Source organism: Ranitomeya imitator, chromosome 7 (genome assembly GCF_032444005.1).
Source record: "Ranitomeya imitator isolate aRanImi1 chromosome 7, aRanImi1.pri, whole genome shotgun sequence".
Taxonomy (NCBI): Eukaryota; Metazoa; Chordata; class Amphibia; order Anura; family Dendrobatidae; genus Ranitomeya; species Ranitomeya imitator.
Window position 1 is genome coordinate 217428963 of NC_091288.1, and position 20773 is coordinate 217449735.

General features: G+C 47.3%; 1 protein-coding gene across 1 annotated transcript; it reads left to right on the top strand.

The window, feature by feature from the left end:
* Positions 1–1562: 1562 nt before the first annotated feature.
* LOC138645546 (sulfotransferase 1C1-like) lies at positions 1563–17175 on the top strand. Its single transcript, XM_069734940.1, has 8 exons — positions 1563–1700; positions 1814–1986; positions 11939–12064; positions 12163–12260; positions 12606–12732; positions 16248–16342; positions 16417–16597; positions 16729–17175. The coding sequence occupies exons 2-8, from the start codon at positions 1815–1817 to the stop codon at positions 16839–16841; spliced, it is 912 nt and encodes a 303-aa protein (XP_069591041.1). The 5' UTR covers positions 1563–1700; position 1814; the 3' UTR covers positions 16842–17175.
* The last annotated feature ends 3598 nt before the right edge of the window (positions 17176–20773 follow it).

Genomic DNA, 20773 nt, shown 5'->3' on the forward strand with positions numbered 1-20773 from the left:
ACGTGGAGTCTGTTACTTCCTCGGTGCTCCGGCCACCGGCTATGCGCCTCAGTAGGATGTTGCCGATCTCGGGGCACGACTCCTTCTGGTTCTATCTCCTTCGTACTACGATCCCGCTTCTCACTTCTCCACAATATACTTCGCTTTGTGTCCTTCCTTAGGATGCCGCCGCAAGGTAGTGCAGGCGCGGCTCCGTAACGATCTGTCCTTTCTGCTAGGTACCTGCCAGCTTCCCAGTTCTGACAGGTCCTCCCTGGAACTCTCCCAGGCTGCGTTCTCCCTAACTTCCTATCCAACCCCCAGATTTACCAGTGTGAGGAGTGGCCTAATACATAGTGCCTTTTGCTCCCCCTGGTGGCCGGAGTGTGAAGTGTAATGTGTGACTGTGATACCTGGTCAGGTGAACTCCTTCAGTGCAATCAGACATAACATCACTCCCCCTAGTGGCAGAGCGACATTACTGCAACGACCAGGACTCTGGGGCGCTGCATAAAGCATGGCGAAGAGCTGGAGCATTGGCTTTAACCCTATAAATACAAGAGAGGTGACATTCAGACCCCCTCAGCCTCCTGGGGGCAAAGCTGGAGTCACTAATCCTAACTTGTACACTGTAACAAACCCTCCATAAAGAACAGTTTGGAGAAATCTCTTGTGATTTTCTGTGTTCCGCGTGCGCCGTGTATAGATGTCCAAGTATCGGGGGCTGCGCTTTCAGGAAAGAGGAATCCTCGATGGTATAAAATTTATTATCAAGTGTAACATTCTAAAGAATTCCAAATATTGGCGCCGGTGTTCTCCATTCCGTCCCCGGGGGAGATTGTATTTTCCCTGTTATTTAGGCACACTTTTTGCAACGTGTTTTTATTTTTTTTGCTAAATAGCCATGACGTTGGTCAGAGACCCAAAAATACCGGATATTTGATTTTGTGCCAAATTCAGGACCTCCGCCCTCCCCCCCGCTGCCATAATAAAGAAACAGCAATAAAAACCACAAGAGAAAAACAAACAATAAAAACGACTCGCGGATGATAAACCAGAGAAAATCACAGGAACTTTCCTGAACTCCGAGGCGGGAGGACGCTCAGATCTGTGCGCAGAGGCGGCTGCGTCACAATGTGTCGGCGCTGATTGCACGTTCGCACACGATACAAAGGTGCAGATCAGGAGCCGTCACCTTCCACCCCGATCCCGGCCCGCGGCCCCCGCCACATGACTGATAGCAGCGGTACAATGTGCCTCTCTGATAGCGACGCGCCCGCTACACCCGCAGCCCATGTAGTACACCTTGCCCCGGACAGGGTCCGACCGCGCAACATTAACCCTTCACCTTCTATAGCAGCTGCACAACAAGGAAGCCGGAGAGGGTAGGATGCAGCTTTGGCTGTAACTAGAGAACACAGACCTTAGCGAGCTCCTATACAGAGATACTGGGCTGCAAGATGGAAAACGGATATGGATGCCGAAAAGTGGAGATCAAGGAGGGATCAGCTCGCCATGTTACAGAGGAGCAGGGTAAAAGCTGGGCTCTTACATAGGGTCAGTGCGGCAAGGGGGCGGAGCTACTGTTGTGGGAGGGGCCAGTAAGTGACGCTATAAGATGACAACGAGTTATTCCAAGGTAGTAAATAACTGGACAAAGGTGGAAAAGAAAACGAAGGAGCAGAAAAAGCAGCGGAGACCGAAGAGGAGGCGAGCGGCAGGTGAGAGAAGACTCTGGGAAGTGTTCACAGAAGGTTTTGTTCGGAACTTGATCATTTAAAGTCACATCGCCCCGAAAACGTCTGACGACTAAAATTAGCTTGTGTGATTCCAGAATGGATCCTGAATTACTGGAGAAATTAGCCGAAGGCATGAAGAACATGACGGTAAAAATAGGGGAGATCGAAGGAATTCTGCTCCCCAAAACCACCTGCGACTCCTGGGACCAAATATATAACTTTCAGGCCCGAGAGGACGATATCCTGATCTCTACATTTCCTAAAGCAGGTAAGTGATCAAATGGAGGAGGAGGATCTTATCATGTATCTCTGTATACAGAGAGCTCCCCCTAGTGGTGACTGCAGACAGGATCTTATCATGTATCTCTGTATACAGGGAGCTCCCCCTAGTGGTGACTGCAGACAGAATCTGATCATGCATCTCTGTATACAGGGAGCTCCCCCTAGTGGTGACTGCAGACAGGATCTTATCATGTATCTCTGTATACAGGGAGCTCCCCCTAGTGGTGGCTGCAGACAGGATCTTATCATGTATCTCTGTATACAGGGGGCTCCCCCTAGTGGTGACTGCAGACAGGATCTTATCATGTATCTCTGTATAAAGGGAGCTCCCCCTAGTGGTGGCTGCAGACAGGATCTTATCATGTATCTCTGTATACAGGGAGCTCCCCCTAGTGGTGGCTACAGACAGGATATTATCATGTATCTCTGTATACAGAGAGCTCCCCCTAGTGGTGACTGCAGACAGGATCTTATCATGTATCTCTGTATACAGGGAGCTCCCCCTAGTGGTGGCTGCAGGCAGGATCTTATCATGTATCTCTGTATACAGGGAGCTCCCCCTAGTGGTGGCTGCAGACAGGATCTTATCATGTATCTCTGTATACAGGGAGCTCCCCCTAGTGGTGGCTACAGACAGGATCTTATCATGTATCTCTGTATACAGGGAGCTCCCCCTAGTGGTGGCTACAGACAGGATCTTATCATGTATCTCTGTATACAGGGAGCTCCCCCTAGTGGTGACTGCAGACAGGATCTTATCATGTATCTGCATACAGGGAGCTCCCCCTAGTGGTGGCTGCAGACAGAATCTTATCGTGTATCTCTGGATACAGGGAGCTCCCCCTAGTGGTGGCTGCAGACAGAATCTTATCATGTATCTCTGTATACAGGGAGCTCCCCCTAGTGGTGGCTGCAGACAGGATCTTATCATGTATCTCTGTATACAGGGAGCTCCCCCTAGTGGTGGCTGCAGACAGGATCTTATCATGTATCTCTGTATACAGGGAGCTCCCCCTAGTGGTGGCTGCAGACAGGATCTTATCATGTATCTCTGTATACAGGGAGCTCCCCCTAGTGGTGACTGCAGACAGGATCTTATCATGTATCTCTGTGTACAGGGAGCTCCCCCTAGTGGTGGCTGCAGACAGGATCTTATCATGTATCTCTGTATACAGGGAGCTCCCCCTAGTGGTGGCTGCAGACAGGATCTTATCATGTATCTCTGTATACAGGGAGCTCCCCCTAGTGGTGACTGCAGACAGGATCTTATCATGTATCTCTGTATACAGGGAGCTCCCTGTTATGGCTGGCAATCAGGCAACACAGCGTGCAGTAATCAGCGCACATACAGAGATCTGGCAATAACCCAAAACAATAGGACGAGCTCTGAGACGTGGAATCTCTGTAGACTGCAGTACCTGATCTATCCTCACACAACTGTAAGCAGCAGTGGATTGCGCCTATCAACTACCTATGCAACTCGGCACTGCCTGAGGAGCTGACTAGCCTGAAGATAGAAATACAAGCCTGACTTACCTCAGAGAAATACCCCAAAGGAATAGGCAGCCCCCACATATAATGACTGTTAGCAAGATGAAAAGACAAACGTAGGAATGAAATAGATTCAGCAAAGTGAGGCCCGATATTCTAGACAGAGCGAGGATAGCAAAGAGAACTATGCAGTCTACAAAAAACCCTAAAACGAAAACCACGCAAAGGGGCAAAAAGACCCACCGTGCCGAACTAACAGCACGGCGGTGCACCCCTTTGCTTCTCAGAGCTTCCAGCAAAAGTTAATAGCAAGCTGGACAGAAAAAACAGAAAACAAACTAGAAGCACTTATCTAGCAGAGCAGCAGGCCCAAGGAAAGATGCAGTAGCTCAGATCCAACACTGGAACATTGACAAGGAGCAAGGAAGACAGACTCAGGTGGAGCTAAATAGCAAGGCAGCCAACGAGCTCACCAAAACACCTGAGGGAGGAAGCCCAGAGACTGCAATACCACTTGTGACCACAGAAGTGAACTCAGCCACAGAATTCACAACAGTACCCCCCCCTTGAGGAGGGGTCACCGAACCCTCACCAGAACCCCCAGGCCGACCAGGATGAGCCACATGAAAGGCACGAACAAGATCTGGGGCATGGACATCAGAGGCAAAAACCCAGGAATTATCTTCCTGAGCATAACCCTTCCATTTGACCAGATACTGGAGTTTCCGTCTAGAGACACGAGAATCCAAAATCTTCTCCACAATATACTCCAATTCCCCCTCCACCAAAACAGGGGCAGGAGGCTCCACAGATGGAACCATAGGTGCCACGTATCTCCTCAACAACGACCTATGGAATACATTATGTATGGAAAAGGAGTCTGGGAGGGTCAGACGAAAAGACACCGGATTGAGAATCTCAGAAATCCTATACGGACCAATAAAACGAGGTTTAAATTTAGGAGAGGAAACCTTCATAGGTATATGACGAGAAGATAACCAAACCAGATCCCCAACACGAAGTCGGGGTCCCACACGGCGTCTGCGATTAGCGAAAAGCTGAGCCTTCTCCTGGGACAAGGTCAAATTGTCCACTACCTGAGTCCAGATCTGCTGCAACCTGTCCACCACATAATCCACACCAGGACAGTCCGAAGACTCAACCTGTCCTGAAGAGAAACGAGGATGGAACCCAGAATTGCAGAAAAATGGAGAGACCAAGGTAGCCGAGCTGGCCCGATTATTAAGGGCGAACTCAGCCAACGGCAAAAATGACACCCAATCATCCTGGTCAGCGGAAACAAAACATCTCAGATATGTTTCCAAGGTCTGATTGGTTCGTTCGGTCTGGCCATTAGTCTGAGGATGGAAGGCCGAGGAAAAAGATAGGTCAATGCCCATCCTACCACAAAAGGCTCGCCAGAACCTCGAGACAAACTGGGAACCTCTGTCAGAAACAATATTCTCAGGAATGCCATGTAAACGAACCACATGCTGGAAGAACAAAGGCACCAAATCAGAGGAGGAAGGCAATTTAACCAAGGGCACCAGATGGACCATTTTAGAAAAGCGATCACAGACCACCCAAATGACAGACATTTTTTGAGAAACGGGAAGGTCAGAAATGAAATCCATCGAAATATGTGTCCAAGGCCTCTTCGGGACCGGCAAGGGCAAAAGCAACCCACTGGCACGTGAACAGCAGGGCTTAGCCCTAGCACAAATTCCACAGGACTGCACAAAAGCACGCACATCCCGTGACAGAGATGGCCACCAGAAGGATCTAGCAACCAACTCCCTGGTACCAAAGATTCCTGGATGACCGGCCAGCACCGAACAATGAAGTTCAGAGATAACTTTACTAGTCCACCTATCAGGGACGAACAGTTTCTCGGCCGGACAACGATCAGGTTTATTAGCCTGAAATTTCTGCAACACTCTCCGCAAATCAGGGGAGATGGCAGACACAATGACTCCTTCCTTGAGGATACTCGCCGGCTCAGATAACCCCGGAGAGTCGGGCACAAAACTCCTAGACAGAGCATCCGCCTTCACATTTTTAGAGCCCGGAAGGTATGAAATCACAAAATCAAAACGAGCAAAAAATAACGACCAACGGGCCTGTCTAGGATTCAAGCGCTTGGCAGACTCAAGATAAGTAAGGTTCTTATGATCAGTCAAAACCACCACGCGATGCTTAGCACCCTCAAGCCAATGACGCCACTCCTCGAATGCCCACTTCATGGCCAGCAACTCTCGGTTGCCCACATCATAATTACGCTCAGCAGCAGAAAATTTCCTGGAAAAGAAAGCACATGGTTTGAACACTGAGCAACCAGAACCTCTCTGTGACAAAACCGCCCCTGCACCAATCTCAGAAGCATCAACCTCGACCTGGAACGGAAGAGAAACATCAGGTTGACACAACACAGGGGCACAGCAAAAACGACGCTTCAACTCCTGAAAAGCTTCCACGGCAGCAGAAGACCAATTAACCAAATCAGCACCCTTCTTGGTCAAATCGGTCAATGGTCTGGCAATGCTAGAAAAATTACAGATGAAGCGACGATAAAAATTAGCAAAGCCCAGGAATTTCTGCAAACTTTTTAGAGATGTCGGCTGAGTCCAATCCTGGATGGCCTGAAGCTTAACCGGATCCATCTCGATAGTAGAAGGGGAAAAGATGAACCCCAAAAATGAAACTTTCTGCACACCGAAGAGACACTTTGATCCCTTCACGAACAAGGAATTAGCACGCAGTACCTGGAAAACCATTCTGACTTGCTTCACATGAGACTCCCAATCATCTGAGAAGATCAAAATGTCATCCAAGTAAACAATCAAGAATTTATCCAGATACTCACGGAAAATGTCATGCATAAAAGACTGAAAAACAGATGGAGCATTGGCAAGTCCGAACGGCATCACCAGATACTCAAAATGACCCTCGGGCGTATTAAATGCCGTTTTCCATTCATCTCCCTGCCTGATTCTCACCAGATTATACGCACCACGAAGATCAATCTTAGTAAACCAACTAGCCCCCTTAATCCGAGCAAACAAGTCAGAAATCAATGGCAAGGGATACTGAAACTTAACAGTGATCTTATTAAGAAGGCGGTAATCAATACACGGTCTTAGCGAACCATCCTTCTTGGCTACAAAAAAGAACCCTGCTCCCAATGGTGACGACGATGGGCGAATATGTCCCTTCTCCAGGGACTCCTCCACATAACTGCGCATAGCGGTGTGTTCAGGTACGGACAAATTAAATAAACGACCCTTAGGGAATTTACTACCAGGAATCAAATCGATAGCACAATCACAATTCCTATGCGGAGGTAGGGCATCAGACTTGGACTCTTCAAATACATCCTGAAAGTCCGACAAGAACTCTGGGATGTCAGAAGGAATGGATGACGAAATAGACAAAAATGGAACATCACCATGTACTCCCTGACAACCCCAGCTGGTTACCGACATAGAGTTCCAATCCAATACTGGATTATGGGTTTGTAGCCATGGCAACCCCAACACGACCACATCATGCAAATTATGCAGTACCAAAAAGCGAATAACTTCCTGATGTGCAGGAGCCATGCACATGGTCAGCTGGGCCCAGTACTGAGGCTTATTCTTGGCCAAAGGTGTAGCATCAATTCCTCTCAACGGAATAGGACACCGCAAAGGCTCCAAGAAAAATCCACAACGTTTAGCATAATCCAAATCCATCAGATTCAGGGCAGCGCCTGAATCCACAAACGCCATGACAGAATATGATGACAAAGAGCACATTAAGGTAATGGACAAAAGGAATTTGGACTGTACAGTACCAATAACGGCAGAGCTATCGAACCGCCTAGTGCGTTTAGGACAATTAGAAATAGCATAAGTAGAATCACCACAATAGAAACACAGTCTGTTCAGACGTCTGTGTTCGTGCCGTTCTACTTTAGTCATAGTCCTGTCGCACTGCATAGGCTCAGGCTTACTCTCAGACAATACCGCCAGATGGTGCACAGATTTACGCTCGCGCAAGCGACGACCGATCTGAATGGCCAAGGACATAGACTCATTCAAACCAGCAGGCATAGGAAATCCCACCATTACATCCTTAAGAGCTTCAGAGAGACCCTTTCTGAACAAAGCCGCTAGTGCAGATTCATTCCACAGAGTGAGTACTGACCATTTTCTAAATTTCTGACAATATACTTCTACATCATCCTGACCCTGGCATAAAGCCAGCAGATTTTTCTCAGCTTGATCCACTGAATTAGGCTCATCGTAAAGCAATCCCAGCGCCTGGAAAAATGCATCAACATTACTCAATGCAGAATCTCCTGGTGCAAGAGAAAACGCCCAGTCCTGTGGGTCGCCGCGCAAAAAAGAAATAATAATCAAAACCTGTTGAATAGGATTACCAGAAGAATGAGGTTTCAAGGCCAAAAATAGCTTACAATTATTTCTGAAGCTCAGGAACTTAGTTCTGTCACCAAAAAACAAATCAGGAATCGGAATTCTTGGTTCTAGCATCGATTTCTGATCAATAGTATCTTGAATCTTTTGTACATTTACAACGAGATTATCCATTGAGGAGCACAGAGCCTGAATATCCATGTCCACAGCTGTGTCCTGAAGCACTCTAATGTCTAGGGGAAAAAAAAGACTGAAGACAGAGCTAAGAAAAAAAAATGATGTCAGGATTTCTTTTTTCCCTCTATTGGGAATCATTGGTGTGGCTCCTTGTACTGTTATGGCTGGCAATCAGGCAACACAGCGTGCAGTAATCAGCGCACATACAGAGATCTGGCAATAACCCAAAACAATAGGACGAGCTCTGAGACGTGGAATCTCTGTAGACTGCAGTACCTGATCTATCCTCACACAACTGTAAGCAGCAGTGGATTGCGCCTATCAACTACCTATGCAACTCGGCACTGCCTGAGGAGCTGACTAGCCTGAAGATAGAAATACAAGCCTGACTTACCTCAGAGAAATACCCCAAAGGAATAGGCAGCCCCCACATATAATGACTGTTAGCAAGATGAAAAGACAAACGTAGGAATGAAATAGATTCAGCAAAGTGAGGCCCGATATTCTAGACAGAGCGAGGATAGCAAAGAGAACTATGCAGTCTACAAAAAACCCTAAAACGAAAACCACGCAAAGGGGCAAAAAGACCCACCGTGCCGAACTAACAGCACGGCGGTGCACCCCTTTGCTTCTCAGAGCTTCCAGCAAAAGTTAATAGCAAGCTGGACAGAAAAAACAGAAAACAAACTAGAAGCACTTATCTAGCAGAGCAGCAGGCCCAAGGAAAGATGCAGTAGCTCAGATCCAACACTGGAACATTGACAAGGAGCAAGGAAGACAGACTCAGGTGGAGCTAAATAGCAAGGCAGCCAACGAGCTCACCAAAACACCTGAGGGAGGAAGCCCAGAGACTGCAATACCACTTGTGACCACAGAAGTGAACTCAGCCACAGAATTCACAACAGCTCCCCCTAGTGGTGGCTGCAGACAGGATCTTATCATGTATCTCTGTATAAAGGGAGCTCCCCCTAGTGGTGGCTGCAGACAGGATCTTATCATGTATCTCTGTATACAGGGAGCTCCCCCTAGTGGTGGCTGCAGACAGGATCTTATCATGTATCTCTGTGTACAGGGAGCTCCCCCTAGTGGTGGCTGCAGACAGGATCTTATCATGTATCTCTGTATACAGGGAGCTCCCCCTAGTGGTGGCTGCAGACAGGATCTTATCATGTATCTCTGTGTACAGGGAGCTCCCCCTAGTGGTGGCTGCAGACAGGATCTTATCATGTATCTCTGTATACAGGGAGCTCCCCCTAGTGGTGGCTGCAGACAGGATCTTATCATGTATCTCTGTATACAGGGAGCTCCCCCTAGTGGTGGCTGCAGACAGGATCTTATCATGTATCTCTGTATACAGGGAGCTCCCCCTAGTGGTGACTGCAGACAGGATCTTATCATGTATCTCTGTATACAGGGAGCTCCCCCTAGTGGTGGCTGCAGACAGGATCTTATCATGTATCTCTGTATAAAGGGAGCTCCCCCTAGTGGTGGCTGCAGACAGGATCTTATCATGTATCTCTGTATACAGGGAGCTCCCCCTAGTGGTGGCTGCAGACAGGATCTTATCATGTATCTCTGTGTACAGGGAGCTCCCCCTAGTGGTGGCTGCAGACAGGATCTTATCATGTATCTCTGTATACAGGGAGCTCCCCCTAGTGGTGGCTGCAGACAGGATCTTATCATGTATCTCTGTATACAGGGAGCTCCCCCTAGTGGTGGCTGCAGACAGGATCTTATCATGTATCTCTGTATACAGGGAGCTCCCCCTAGTGGTGGCTGCAGACAGGATCTTATCATGTATCTCTGTATACAGGGAGCTCCCCCTAGTGGTGGCTGCAGACAGGATCTTATCATGTATCTCTGTATACAGGGAGCTCCCCCTAGTGGTGGCTGCAGACAGGATCTTATCATGTATCTCTGTATACAGGGAGCTCCCCCTAGTGGTGACTGCAGACAGGATCTTATCATGTATCTCTGTATACAGGGAGCTCCCCCTAGTGGTGGCTGCAGACAGGATCTTATCATGTATCTCTGTATAAAGGGAGCTCCCCCTAGTGGTGGCTGCAGACAGGATCTTATCATGTATCTCTGTGTACAGGGAGCTCCCCCTAGTGGTGGCTGCAGACAGGATCTTATCATGTATCTCTGTGTACAGGGAGCTCCCCCTAGTGGTGGCTGCAGACAGGATCTTATCATGTATCTCTGTATACAGGGAGCTCCCCCTAGTGGTGGCTGCAGACAGGATCTTATCATGTATCTCTGTATACAGGGAGCTCCCCCTAGTGGTGGCTGCAGACAGGATCTTATCATGTATCTCTGTATACAGGAAGCTCCCCCTAGTGGTGACTGCAGACAGGATCTTATCATGTATCTCTGTATACAGGGAGCTCCCCCTAGTGGTGACTGCAGACAGGATCTTATCATGTATCTCTGTATACAGGGAGCTCCCCCTAGTGGTGGCTGCAGACAGGATCTTATCATGTATCTCTGTATACAGGAAGCTCCCCCTAGTGGTGACTGCAGACAGGATCTTATCATGTATCTCTGTATACAGGGAGCTCCCCCTAGTGGTGGCTGCAGACAGGATCTTATCATGTATCTCTGTATACAGGGAGCTCCCCCTAGTGGTGGCTGCAGACAGGATCTTATCATGTATCTCTGTATACAGGGAGCTCCCCCTAGTGGTGACTGCAGACAGGATCTTATCATGTATCTGTATACAGGGAGCTCCCCCTAGTGGTGGCTGCAGACAGAATCTTATCGTGTATCTCTGTATACAGGGAGCTCCCCCTAGTGCTGACTGCAGACAGGATCTTATCATGTATCTCTGTATACAGGGAGCTTCCCCTAGTGGTGGCTGCAGACAGGATCTTATCATGTATCTCTGTATACAGGGAGCTCCCCCTAGTGGTGGCTGCAGACAGGATCTTATCATGTATCTCTGTATACAGGGAGCTCCCCCTAGTGGTGGCTGCAGACAGGATCTTATCATGTATCTCTGTATACAGGGAGCTCCCCCTAGTGGTGGCTGCAGACAGGATCTTATCATGTATCTCTGTATACAGGGAGCTCCCCCTAGTGGTGGCTGCAGACAGGATCTTATCATGTATCTCTGTATACAGGGAGCTCCCCCTAGTGTTTGGGATCAGGTGTTGGCTTTACATCTGTGTCAGATGTAGCTGATCCTGTAATGCTGCGGTTTGCCCAGGTAGCTTACCTGAGGTCAGGGCCATATTTATATTTGGAAGAGAGGAGGGAAAGGTCAGAGGTCGCCTCAGTCTCATTTCAGTCTCTTTTGCTGAATCCTCATGAAAAAAATAAACTTGAGGAAATTATATGGGGAGGGGAATTAAAGGGCCCATCATCCTAGAAATCATCTTCCTCTGTCAGATCATTGAAATATAATCGGGCATAATGGTGTTATCCAGAATTATGTGCCCCCCCTCTTCTCCTCATTACGATTTTTCTATGGAGTCAGATGAAGCCCCCAGGAATAAGACGGTTAATATCTTAAATTTTTGTTTAGAGGAGACAGAACACGATCATCTGAAATAATACGACCGTTATTACATGTGATACCATAATATGTGCTGCACACCCTTACTGTCAACGCCAGCTGCACCAAGTCACACCATGTCAGGGACTAGTCAGCTGTTTAAAGGGACAGTACAATACATGGTAATTCAGCTGTGTCATTCCAGGAGGCTCTGGAGACAGAATAGAATGGAATTTAAATAAGACTAAAAATTTATGAATTATGGTTGCATGTCACTTTAAGATTTAAAGGGGACATGCACATTAATATAAAATTCAGTTTAGGGTGTAAAGGTTCTTCCTGTGGCTGTGTTCTTGCAGGGACTACGTGGATGCAGGAGATTGTGGACCTGATAATGCTGAATGGGGATGTGGAGAAGAGCATGCGGGCCCCGTGCTTTATCAAGGTGCCGTTCATAGAACTAAATGTGGATCCCGGGATGTCGGGTACGAGAGAGACCTCAGGTCTATAGCTGTAAGCTGCAAAGGTGAAAAGAAAAACTGTGACGAAAACACAACTCGTTTCTGATCTTCTGACATTTTAGGTGTGAACGCCGCTAACGCCATGGAGTCACCGCGCCTCCTGAAAACTCACTTACCGATACAGCTCTTGCCGCCATCTTTCTGGGAGAAGAACGCCAAGGTGAGCGTGAAGAAATGATGAAGAGTTTAAGATCTAAAGGGGAATTCTGCCAGATCTCATTGCTCTGCCTTAAAGTATAGTCGAGCACGCTGAGAGATTTTGCCCATGTTCTTCACGGACACCAAGATCTTCACCCATGAGATCTTCAGACATTACTCCTTGTGAGCCTCTCACCAGGGGAAGGTGTTGAGGTCTTCGCCGTGTGGCACGTAACCGTGCGGCGATAAAGAGGTTGTGTTTGTCATCTGAAGGTTGAGGTGACCATAGTTTAGGGCACGTGGGAACAAGCTGAACACGTCATGTTATTGTCAGTGTTTCCTTCTTTGTGTTTTTCCTCTATATCAGGTGATTTACGTTGCTCGGAACGCCAAAGACTGCATGGTCTCCTACTTCCACTTCCATCGGTTGAATAAAGGATTACCAGATCCTGGGACCTGGAATGAATTTTACTCAACGTTCTTATCTGGAAAAGGTGGATGCAAGAGGCTCAGAACATTCCTGAGTGTTTCACCACCTTGTTTTTCCTTTTTTGTTCTCCATGTCCTTCACTGCTTCCTATGTTCCTCCTCATTACTTTACCATGTTCCTCATCATTTCCTCATTATGTTTCCATGGAGATCCTGAGCCTTTCCTCACCGTCTTCCTCCATGTTTTCCTTCCTCTCCTCTTCTTGTTCCTCCTTGTTTCCTCTCCTTGTTCTTCCTTGTTTACTCACCATGTTCCTCCTTGTTTCCTCTCCATGTTCTTCCTTGTTTACTCACCATGTTCCTCATTGTTTCCTCTGTGTTCCTCATCTGCTGCTCCTCTTCTCACCAGGTTCCTTTCATCTCCTCCTCTCTGTGTTTCTTCTTGTTTCCTCCGTGTGTTCCTCAATGTATTCTCTCTACATTCTTCTACCTTTCCTCACCATATTCCTCATTATTCACCTCGTTCCTCCTTGATTTCTCGCCTTGCTCCTCCTTTTCATGTTCTTCCTCAGCATCTCTTCACCGTGCTTCTCCTCACATTTCTTCTCTGTCATTCCTCCTTGTTTCATCTCTGGGTTCCTTGTCTCCTCTCCATATTCTTTCTGATTTCCTCCCCATGCTCCTCTGCCTTATCATGTTTCTTCTCAGCCTCTCTTTATTGTCTTCCTCCTTAACGGCTCATCACTGTTTTCCCACCACATTCATCCACATTTCGTTGCCATGCTCCTTTTCACTACACTCCTTTTTCTGGCATTTCATGTTCCCGTTTCCCTTTCTCTACATGTTACTCACTGTTTTCCCACCATTTTCTTACTCATTTACTCATTTTCTTACTCACCGTGCTCCTCCTTTGTTTCTCCTCGTTTCTTCTCCATTCTCCTCCTTATCATGATCTTCCTCAGCCTCTCTTCGTCATGTTCCTTCTTAATCGATTCTTACTGTTTTCCCACCATGTTCCTACACATTTCCTCCCTGTTCTCCTCCTCACCATGTTCCTTCTCTGCCAATCCTTGCTGCTCCTTGCATTGATCCTCCTCGATTCTCTTTCTATCTTCATCCTCATCGTTCTCCTCATTGTTTTCACTCATTTTCATGTTCCTGCTTGCCGTGCTCCTCCTTATTTTTTTCCATTTTCATGTACTCCTCACTGTGCTCATCCGTGCATTTTCTGTTTTTCATATTCCACCTCGTCGTGCTCCTACTAGCTTTCCATTCTCTTCATCTTCCTTCTCCCCATATTCCTATTTTTATTTTCTCCTTTCATTATCCTTCTCGACGTTTTTTCTCTTCTCCATGCTCCTCCTCGCTGTGCTCCTCCTTGTTCCTCTTCACCATGCTCTTCCTTGTTTCCTCACCATGTTCCTCCATGTATTCTCCCCATGTTCTTCCTCTGTTTCTCCTTTACTTGTTCCTCCTTGTTCATGCACCATGTTACTCATTGATTTCTCTGTTTTCCTCATCTAGTGCTCCTCTCCTCGTTATGTTCCTTTCATCTCCTCTTTGTGTTCTTTGTTTCCTATCTTGTCTGTTCCTCTTAGTCCCTCTACATTCTACTTTTCTTTTCCATGTTCTTCATCTTATTCCTCGTTGATTTCTTGCATTGTTCCTCTTCATCCCCTAATCATGTTCCTCTTCATCCTAACCATGCTACTCCTCAGCACTTTCCTTCTTTGCCATTCCTCCTTGTTTCATTGCTGGGTTCCTTGTTTTCTCTCATCTCCATGTTCCTCCTTATCAAGTTCCTTCTCAGCCTCTCTTCACCATGTTCCTCCTCAAAATGCTCATCATTGTTTTCCCACCATGTTTATCCGCATTACCTTGCTGTGCTCCTTCCCCATGCTCCTGTTCTGAAATTCTATATTCCTGCTTGTTTACCTTCCTCTCCTTATTACTCACTGTTTTGCCACAAAGATCCTCTTCACTTCCTCACCATGCTCCTCCTTGGTTCCTCATCGCTTCATAACTGCGCTCCTCTTTAGCATGTTCCTCCTCATCAGAGTTTTCCTACCGTGTCCCTCCTCTTTTCCTTGTTGTGCTCCTTCTCATCACGTTACTACTCATCATGCTCTTTCTTGTTTTTACTTTTCTCCATTTTTTCTTTGCTATGCGGCTCATTTTCTCTCCTCTTCATGTTACTCCTCGCCATGCTCCTCGTTTTTCTCCTCTACATGTTCCTACTCGCCGTGCTTTTCCTTGCATTTTTTTTCATATTCCTCCTTGCCGTGCTCTTGCTAGCTTTCCATCCTCTTCATCTTCCTTCTCCCCATATTCCTTTTTTGATTTGTCTCCTTTTCATCTTCCTTCCTGACAGTTTTTCTCTTCTCCTTGCTTCCTCTCCACTCCATGTTCCTCTTCACCGTGCTCTTCTTTGTTTCCTCTCCATGTTCCTCATTGTATTCTCCCCATGTTCTTCTTCTGTTTCTTCTCTACTTGTTCCTCCTTGTTTACTCACCATGATGCTCATTGTTTTCTCTGTTTTTCTCATCTGCTGCTCCTCTCCTCGCCATGTTCCTTTTGTCTCCTCTCCGTGTTCTTCATTTCCTATCTTGTCTGTGTTCCTCTTAGTCCCTCTAAATTCTATCTTTCCTCACCATGTTCATCATTTCTTCACCTCATCCTCCTCAATTTCTCACCTTGCTTCTATCATGTTCCTCCTAATTTTCTCTCTCTGTTCCTCATCATGTTCCTCCTCGTCATGCAGCTCCTTGTTTTGACTTTTCTCCATTTTGTTTTTTGCTGTGCTCCTCACTTTCTCTCCTCTCCATCTTCTTCCTCACCGTGTTCCTTGTTTTTTCTCCTCTTCATGTTCCTACTCGCCGTTATCTTCCTAGTTTTCGCTCGTCTTTATCTTCCTCCTTGCCATGTTCCTTCTTGTTTTCTCTCCTCACCATGTTCCTTCTTACCATGCTCCTCATTTTCTCTCATCTTGTTCATCCTCATTATGCTCCTTCTTGTTTTCTCTCCATGTCATGCTTCTCCTTGCCTTGCTCTTGCTTGTTTTCTCTACTCTTCATCATTCTCATTGCCATGCTCGTCATTGTCTCTCCTCTACTTGTTCCTCCTCACGGTTCTCCTTCTTGTTTTCTCTTCTTGTTCCTCCTCGCCATTCTCCTCATTTTCTCTCCTCTCCATGTTCCTCCTTGCCATTCTCCTTCTTGGTTCATATCCTCTCCATGTTCCACCTCGCTGTGCCCCTGCTTGTTTCTGTTCCATGTTCCTCCTCTCCATATTCCTCCTTGCTGTGCTCCTGCTTGTTTCCTCTCCATGTTCCTCCTCTCCATATTCCTCCTTGCTGTGCCCCTGCTTGTTTCCTTTCCATATTCCTACTCTCCAAATTCCTTCTCGCTGTGCTCCTGCTTCTTTCCTCTCCATGTTCCTCCTCTCCATATTCCTCCTCGCTGTGCTCCTGCTTGTTTCCTCTCCATGTTGCTCCTCTCCATATTCCTCCTCGCTGTGCTCCTGCTTGTTTCCTCTCCATGCTTGTCCTCACTATGCTCCTCACCTTGTTCCCTTCTTTCAGTTGCTTGGGGCTGTTGGTTTGACCACGTCATCGGATGGTGGAAGGTAAAAGGCCAGCACCAGATTCTCTACGTCTTCTACGAGGACATGATTGAGGTGAGGACGGTGACTTCCACATCACGCACCAGGACGCTCGGCATCTTGTATTTAACTATAAATTCTGTCATTAGGACCCAAAACGAGAAATCACAAAAATAGCAAAATTTCTGGACAAAGAGCTGAGTGCGGGGGTACTGGAGACCGTTCTGCACCACACATCCTTCTCAGCCATGAAGGAAAACCCGATGGCCAACTTCAGTGCCCTGCCGTCCTTTATATTTGACCAGTCCATCTCGCCCTTCATGAGGAAAGGTGAGCTTGTGGGAGGAAGGACTATTGTAGATTGGAGATGTGATCATCCTGAGCAGCCTGCTTCATGAGCCAGACCTTCAGTACATATGCTTCTAACTGCTGGTTATTAACCCTTTGTTGTTTATTTTCAGGTAAAGTTGGGGACTGGAAGAATCATTTCTCGGTGTCCCAGAATATTGTATTTGATGAGGAATACAAGAAGAAGATGGAGGGCAGCGGGCTGAGCTTCCGCACCGAGCTGTGAGAGGAGCCATGTGGATGGCGGAAAAATGACCACAACCACCTCTCACCCTCAGCAAATCTGTATGAAGGATCTAGTTGATTCCTGGGATACTTGATTATAATACACCTCCCACATACGTAGGCTCCTCCCCTCATTGTGGCTCCTCCCCTTTGTCTATGTACGACAGTTTTCTGAATTCTTTCATTTGTGGCTCTTGATCACTCTGTCCTTGTGGTTCTCCACGTACTGACTTCCCGTTACAGGAGGTGACATTCAGACTACCTCAGCCTCCCGGAGGCAAAGCAGCAAACTTGTACATTGTAACAAACCCTCCATAAAGAACAGTTTACATACATCTCTCTGAGTTTCTGTGCTCGGGGTGTGGCGTATATAGATTACATGAATGCTTAATAATTTGGGTCTGAGATTCTAAGTGCGGGGTCTGTTGTGAATTCTGTGGCAGAGCTCCCTCCTGTGGTCACAAGTGGTACTTCTGCTGATTCTCTCTGTGAGCTTCCGTTGGTGGAGGAAAGTGGTACTGCGGCTTCTGAGTTTCCTTCCTCAGGTGATGTGGTGAGGTCGTTAGGTGCTGCTCTACTTAACTCCACCTAGTGCTTTGATCCTGGCCTCCTGTCAATGTTCCAGTATTGGACTTGTTTTCTACTGGATTGTTCCTGTGGCCTGCTGCTCTGCATAGCTAAGTTTTCCTTTGCTATTTTGTTTGCTGTTTTTTCTGTCCAGCTTATCTATTTGTTTTGCTGGAAGCTCTGGGACGCAGAGGGTGTACCTCCGTGCCGTTAGTTCGGTACGGAGGGTCTTTTTGCCCCCTTTGTGTGGTTTTTTAGGGTTTTGTGTTGACCGCAAAGTTACCTTTCCTATCCTCGCTCTGTTCAGAAAGTCAGGCCTCACTTTGCTTAATCTATTTCATCGCTACGTTTGTCTTTTCATCTTTACTCACAGTCATTATATGTGGGGGGTCTGCCTTTTCCTTTGGGGTATTTCTCTGAGGCAAGGTAGGCTTATTTTCTATCTTCAGGCTAGCTAGTTTCTCAGGCTGTGCCGAGTTGCATAGGGAGCGTTAGGCGCAATCCACGGCTGCCTCTAGTGTTGTTGGAGAGGATCAGGGATTGCGGTCAACAGAGTTCCCACGTCTCAGAGCTCGTTCTATATTTTTGGGTTATTGTCAGATCACTGTATGTGCTCTGACCGCTATGTCCATTGTGGTAATTGCCTAATCATAACTCATAACAGGGGTCGTCCAAGGAGGACGCTCGCTACTAAGAAGGCTAACACTTTTTAACTTTCAGCTATTTTTCACTAAGTAGCCGGATGCAGAAAGCAGCCAGGACTCTGCAGCCATTTTCAGCTATGGAGATGTCATATTGTCAGTCACCCAAGCTCCATCCACGTGCACAGCCCCTGCTAGCCACACCTCTTTATGTGACTCCACCTCTTTCTGTAGCTCCACCCCTTTCTGTGTGCCCATCTTTCTGTGACTCCACCTTTTTTTGTACTCCATTTCTTTCTGTGACTCCACCTCTTTCTGTAGCTCCACCTCTTTCTGCAACTCCACCTCTTTGTGACTCCACCTCTTTCTGGAGCTCCACCTCTTTATGTTACTCCACCGTTTTGTAGCTCCGCCTCCTTATGTGACCCCACCCCTTTATGTGACCCCATCCCTTTCCGTGACTCCACCTCTTTCTGTAGCTCCACCCCTTTCTGTGTGCCCATCTTTATGTAACTCCACCTCTTTCTGTAGCTCCACCTCTTTATGTGACCACCCCTTTCTGTAGCGCCACCTCTTTCTGTACCTCCACCTCTTTGTGACTCCACCTCTTTATGTGACTCCACCTCTTTCTGTAGCTCCACACCTTTCTGTGTGCCCATCTTTATGTAACTCCACCTCTTTCTGTAACTCCACCTCTTTATGTGAGCACCCCTTTCTGTAGCTCCACCTCTTTGTGACTCTACTTCTTTGTGACTCCACCTTTCTGTGACCACCTCTTTCTGTAGCTTCACCTTTCTGTGGCTCCACCTCGTTCTGTGACTCCACCTCTTTCTGTGCTCCACCTCTGTGACTCCACCTCTTTGTGTGACTCCACCTCTTTCTGTGCTCCACCTCTATGTGACTCCACCTCTTTGTGTGACTCCACCTCTTTCTGTAGCTTCACCTTTCTGTGGCTCCACCTCGTTCTGTGACTCCACCTCTTTCTGTGCTCCACCTCTATGTGACTCCACCTCTTTGTGTGACTCCAGCTCTTTCTGTAGCTCCACCCCTTTCTGTGACTCCACCTCTTTCTGTGACTCCACCTCTTTCTGTGCTCCACCTCTATGTGACTCTACCTCTTTGTGTGACCCCACCCCTTTTTGTGACTCCACCCCTTTCTGTAGCTCCACCTCTATGTGACTCCACCTCTTTGTGTGAAGCAGACTGGCTCCCTGGGGGATGAGAGGATCCCGCAATGAATGCAGGGCACCAATGGCCGGTCCTGGTGGTCCTCCTGTGGATGCCATCTTGTGACTGGCGGTCACAGGAGACGGTGATTTTCGCTCTATACAGCAGCGACTGGTACAAGCCTCTAATAGGGGTAAGAAAGTCAGAAAATAATGTGATGGAAAAAATAAAAAACATAAAAATAAATCCACATATTTGGTGTCACTGCATCTATAAAGGTCGGAATTATCAAAATATAAAAATGAAATGACCCAACCGGTAAGTGAAAAAATAAAAACACCAGAATTAGATTTTTTGGGGCCGTCGTAACTCTATAAAAAAATGGAAAAAAGACGATAAAAGCATCGTGTGCACCCCGAAATCTTATCAATAACAACATGGGCTAAGGGTGCAAAAAATAATCCCTGACCGGACACTGAAAACGCTACAGGTCTTGGACAATGGCGCCACAAGTGAAATATATATATTTTTTTTTTTCACAAATTTAAAAACATTTTTTCACAAGAAAAATAAAAAATATTGTCTAATGTCGCCGTAATTGTGTGAACCTGGAAAATCGCATTGTTGAGGAATTATTACCACATCGTGTGCCCTGTAAATAAAAAAAAAACAAAATCATCGTGTCATTGCGCCATTTTTTGCAATTTTTCTGCATTTGGAATTCTTTTAAAATAATTTTCTAATACATCACAATAAAACGAACGGAGTCACTCAAAAGTACAACTCGTCCTGCAAAATACGAGCCGTCACACGGCTGCAGGGAGGGAAGAATAAAGGAGTTATGGCTCTGGGAAAAAAATACGGAAATGGAAAATAGCCGTGTCAGGAAAGGGTTAATGGTAAGGCCGGCCTCCCGGAAAGGGTTAATGGTAAGGCCGGCCTCCTGGAAAGGGTTAATGGTAAGGCCGGCCTCCCGGAAAGGGTTAATGGTAAGGCCGGCCTCCTGGAAAGGGTTAATGGTAAGGCCGGCCTCCTGGAAAGGGTTAATGGTAAGGACAGCCTCCCGGAAAGGGTTAATGGTAAGGACGGCCTCCCGGAAAGGGTTAATGGTAAGGCCGGCCTCCCGGCTGGTAACATTGGCCCCATGTTCTGGGTCACACCCCTGAGGAGCACTGCAGGCTGAGGCTTCCTCCCTCCCCACCAGAGGGCGCTGATAACAGGCCCTAGAGGTAGATCCCTCCCCGATTCCACACCGGCCGCCGGTCAGAGCGGTCTGCGGTCAGTCAGCTGCGGCTCAGGCACGAGCGGCGGGGATCGGGACGCATCGCGGCGGCAGGACATCGTGTCTGTGTGTGAACAGTGACATGCAGCCGCTGCTCACGTTATGGGGGCCCTCTACACCCACAGGTGCTACTGGGGGACCCCACTAGGGGGAGCTAGCCGCATGTGCTATACTGCTCTGGCGGCTGCAGGAATACGCTGATTTAAAGGGATGTTCCCCCAGGGCTGGGGTGTGACACCACGTTATGGTCGGGGGCATCTGATTTCTGGTATTAAC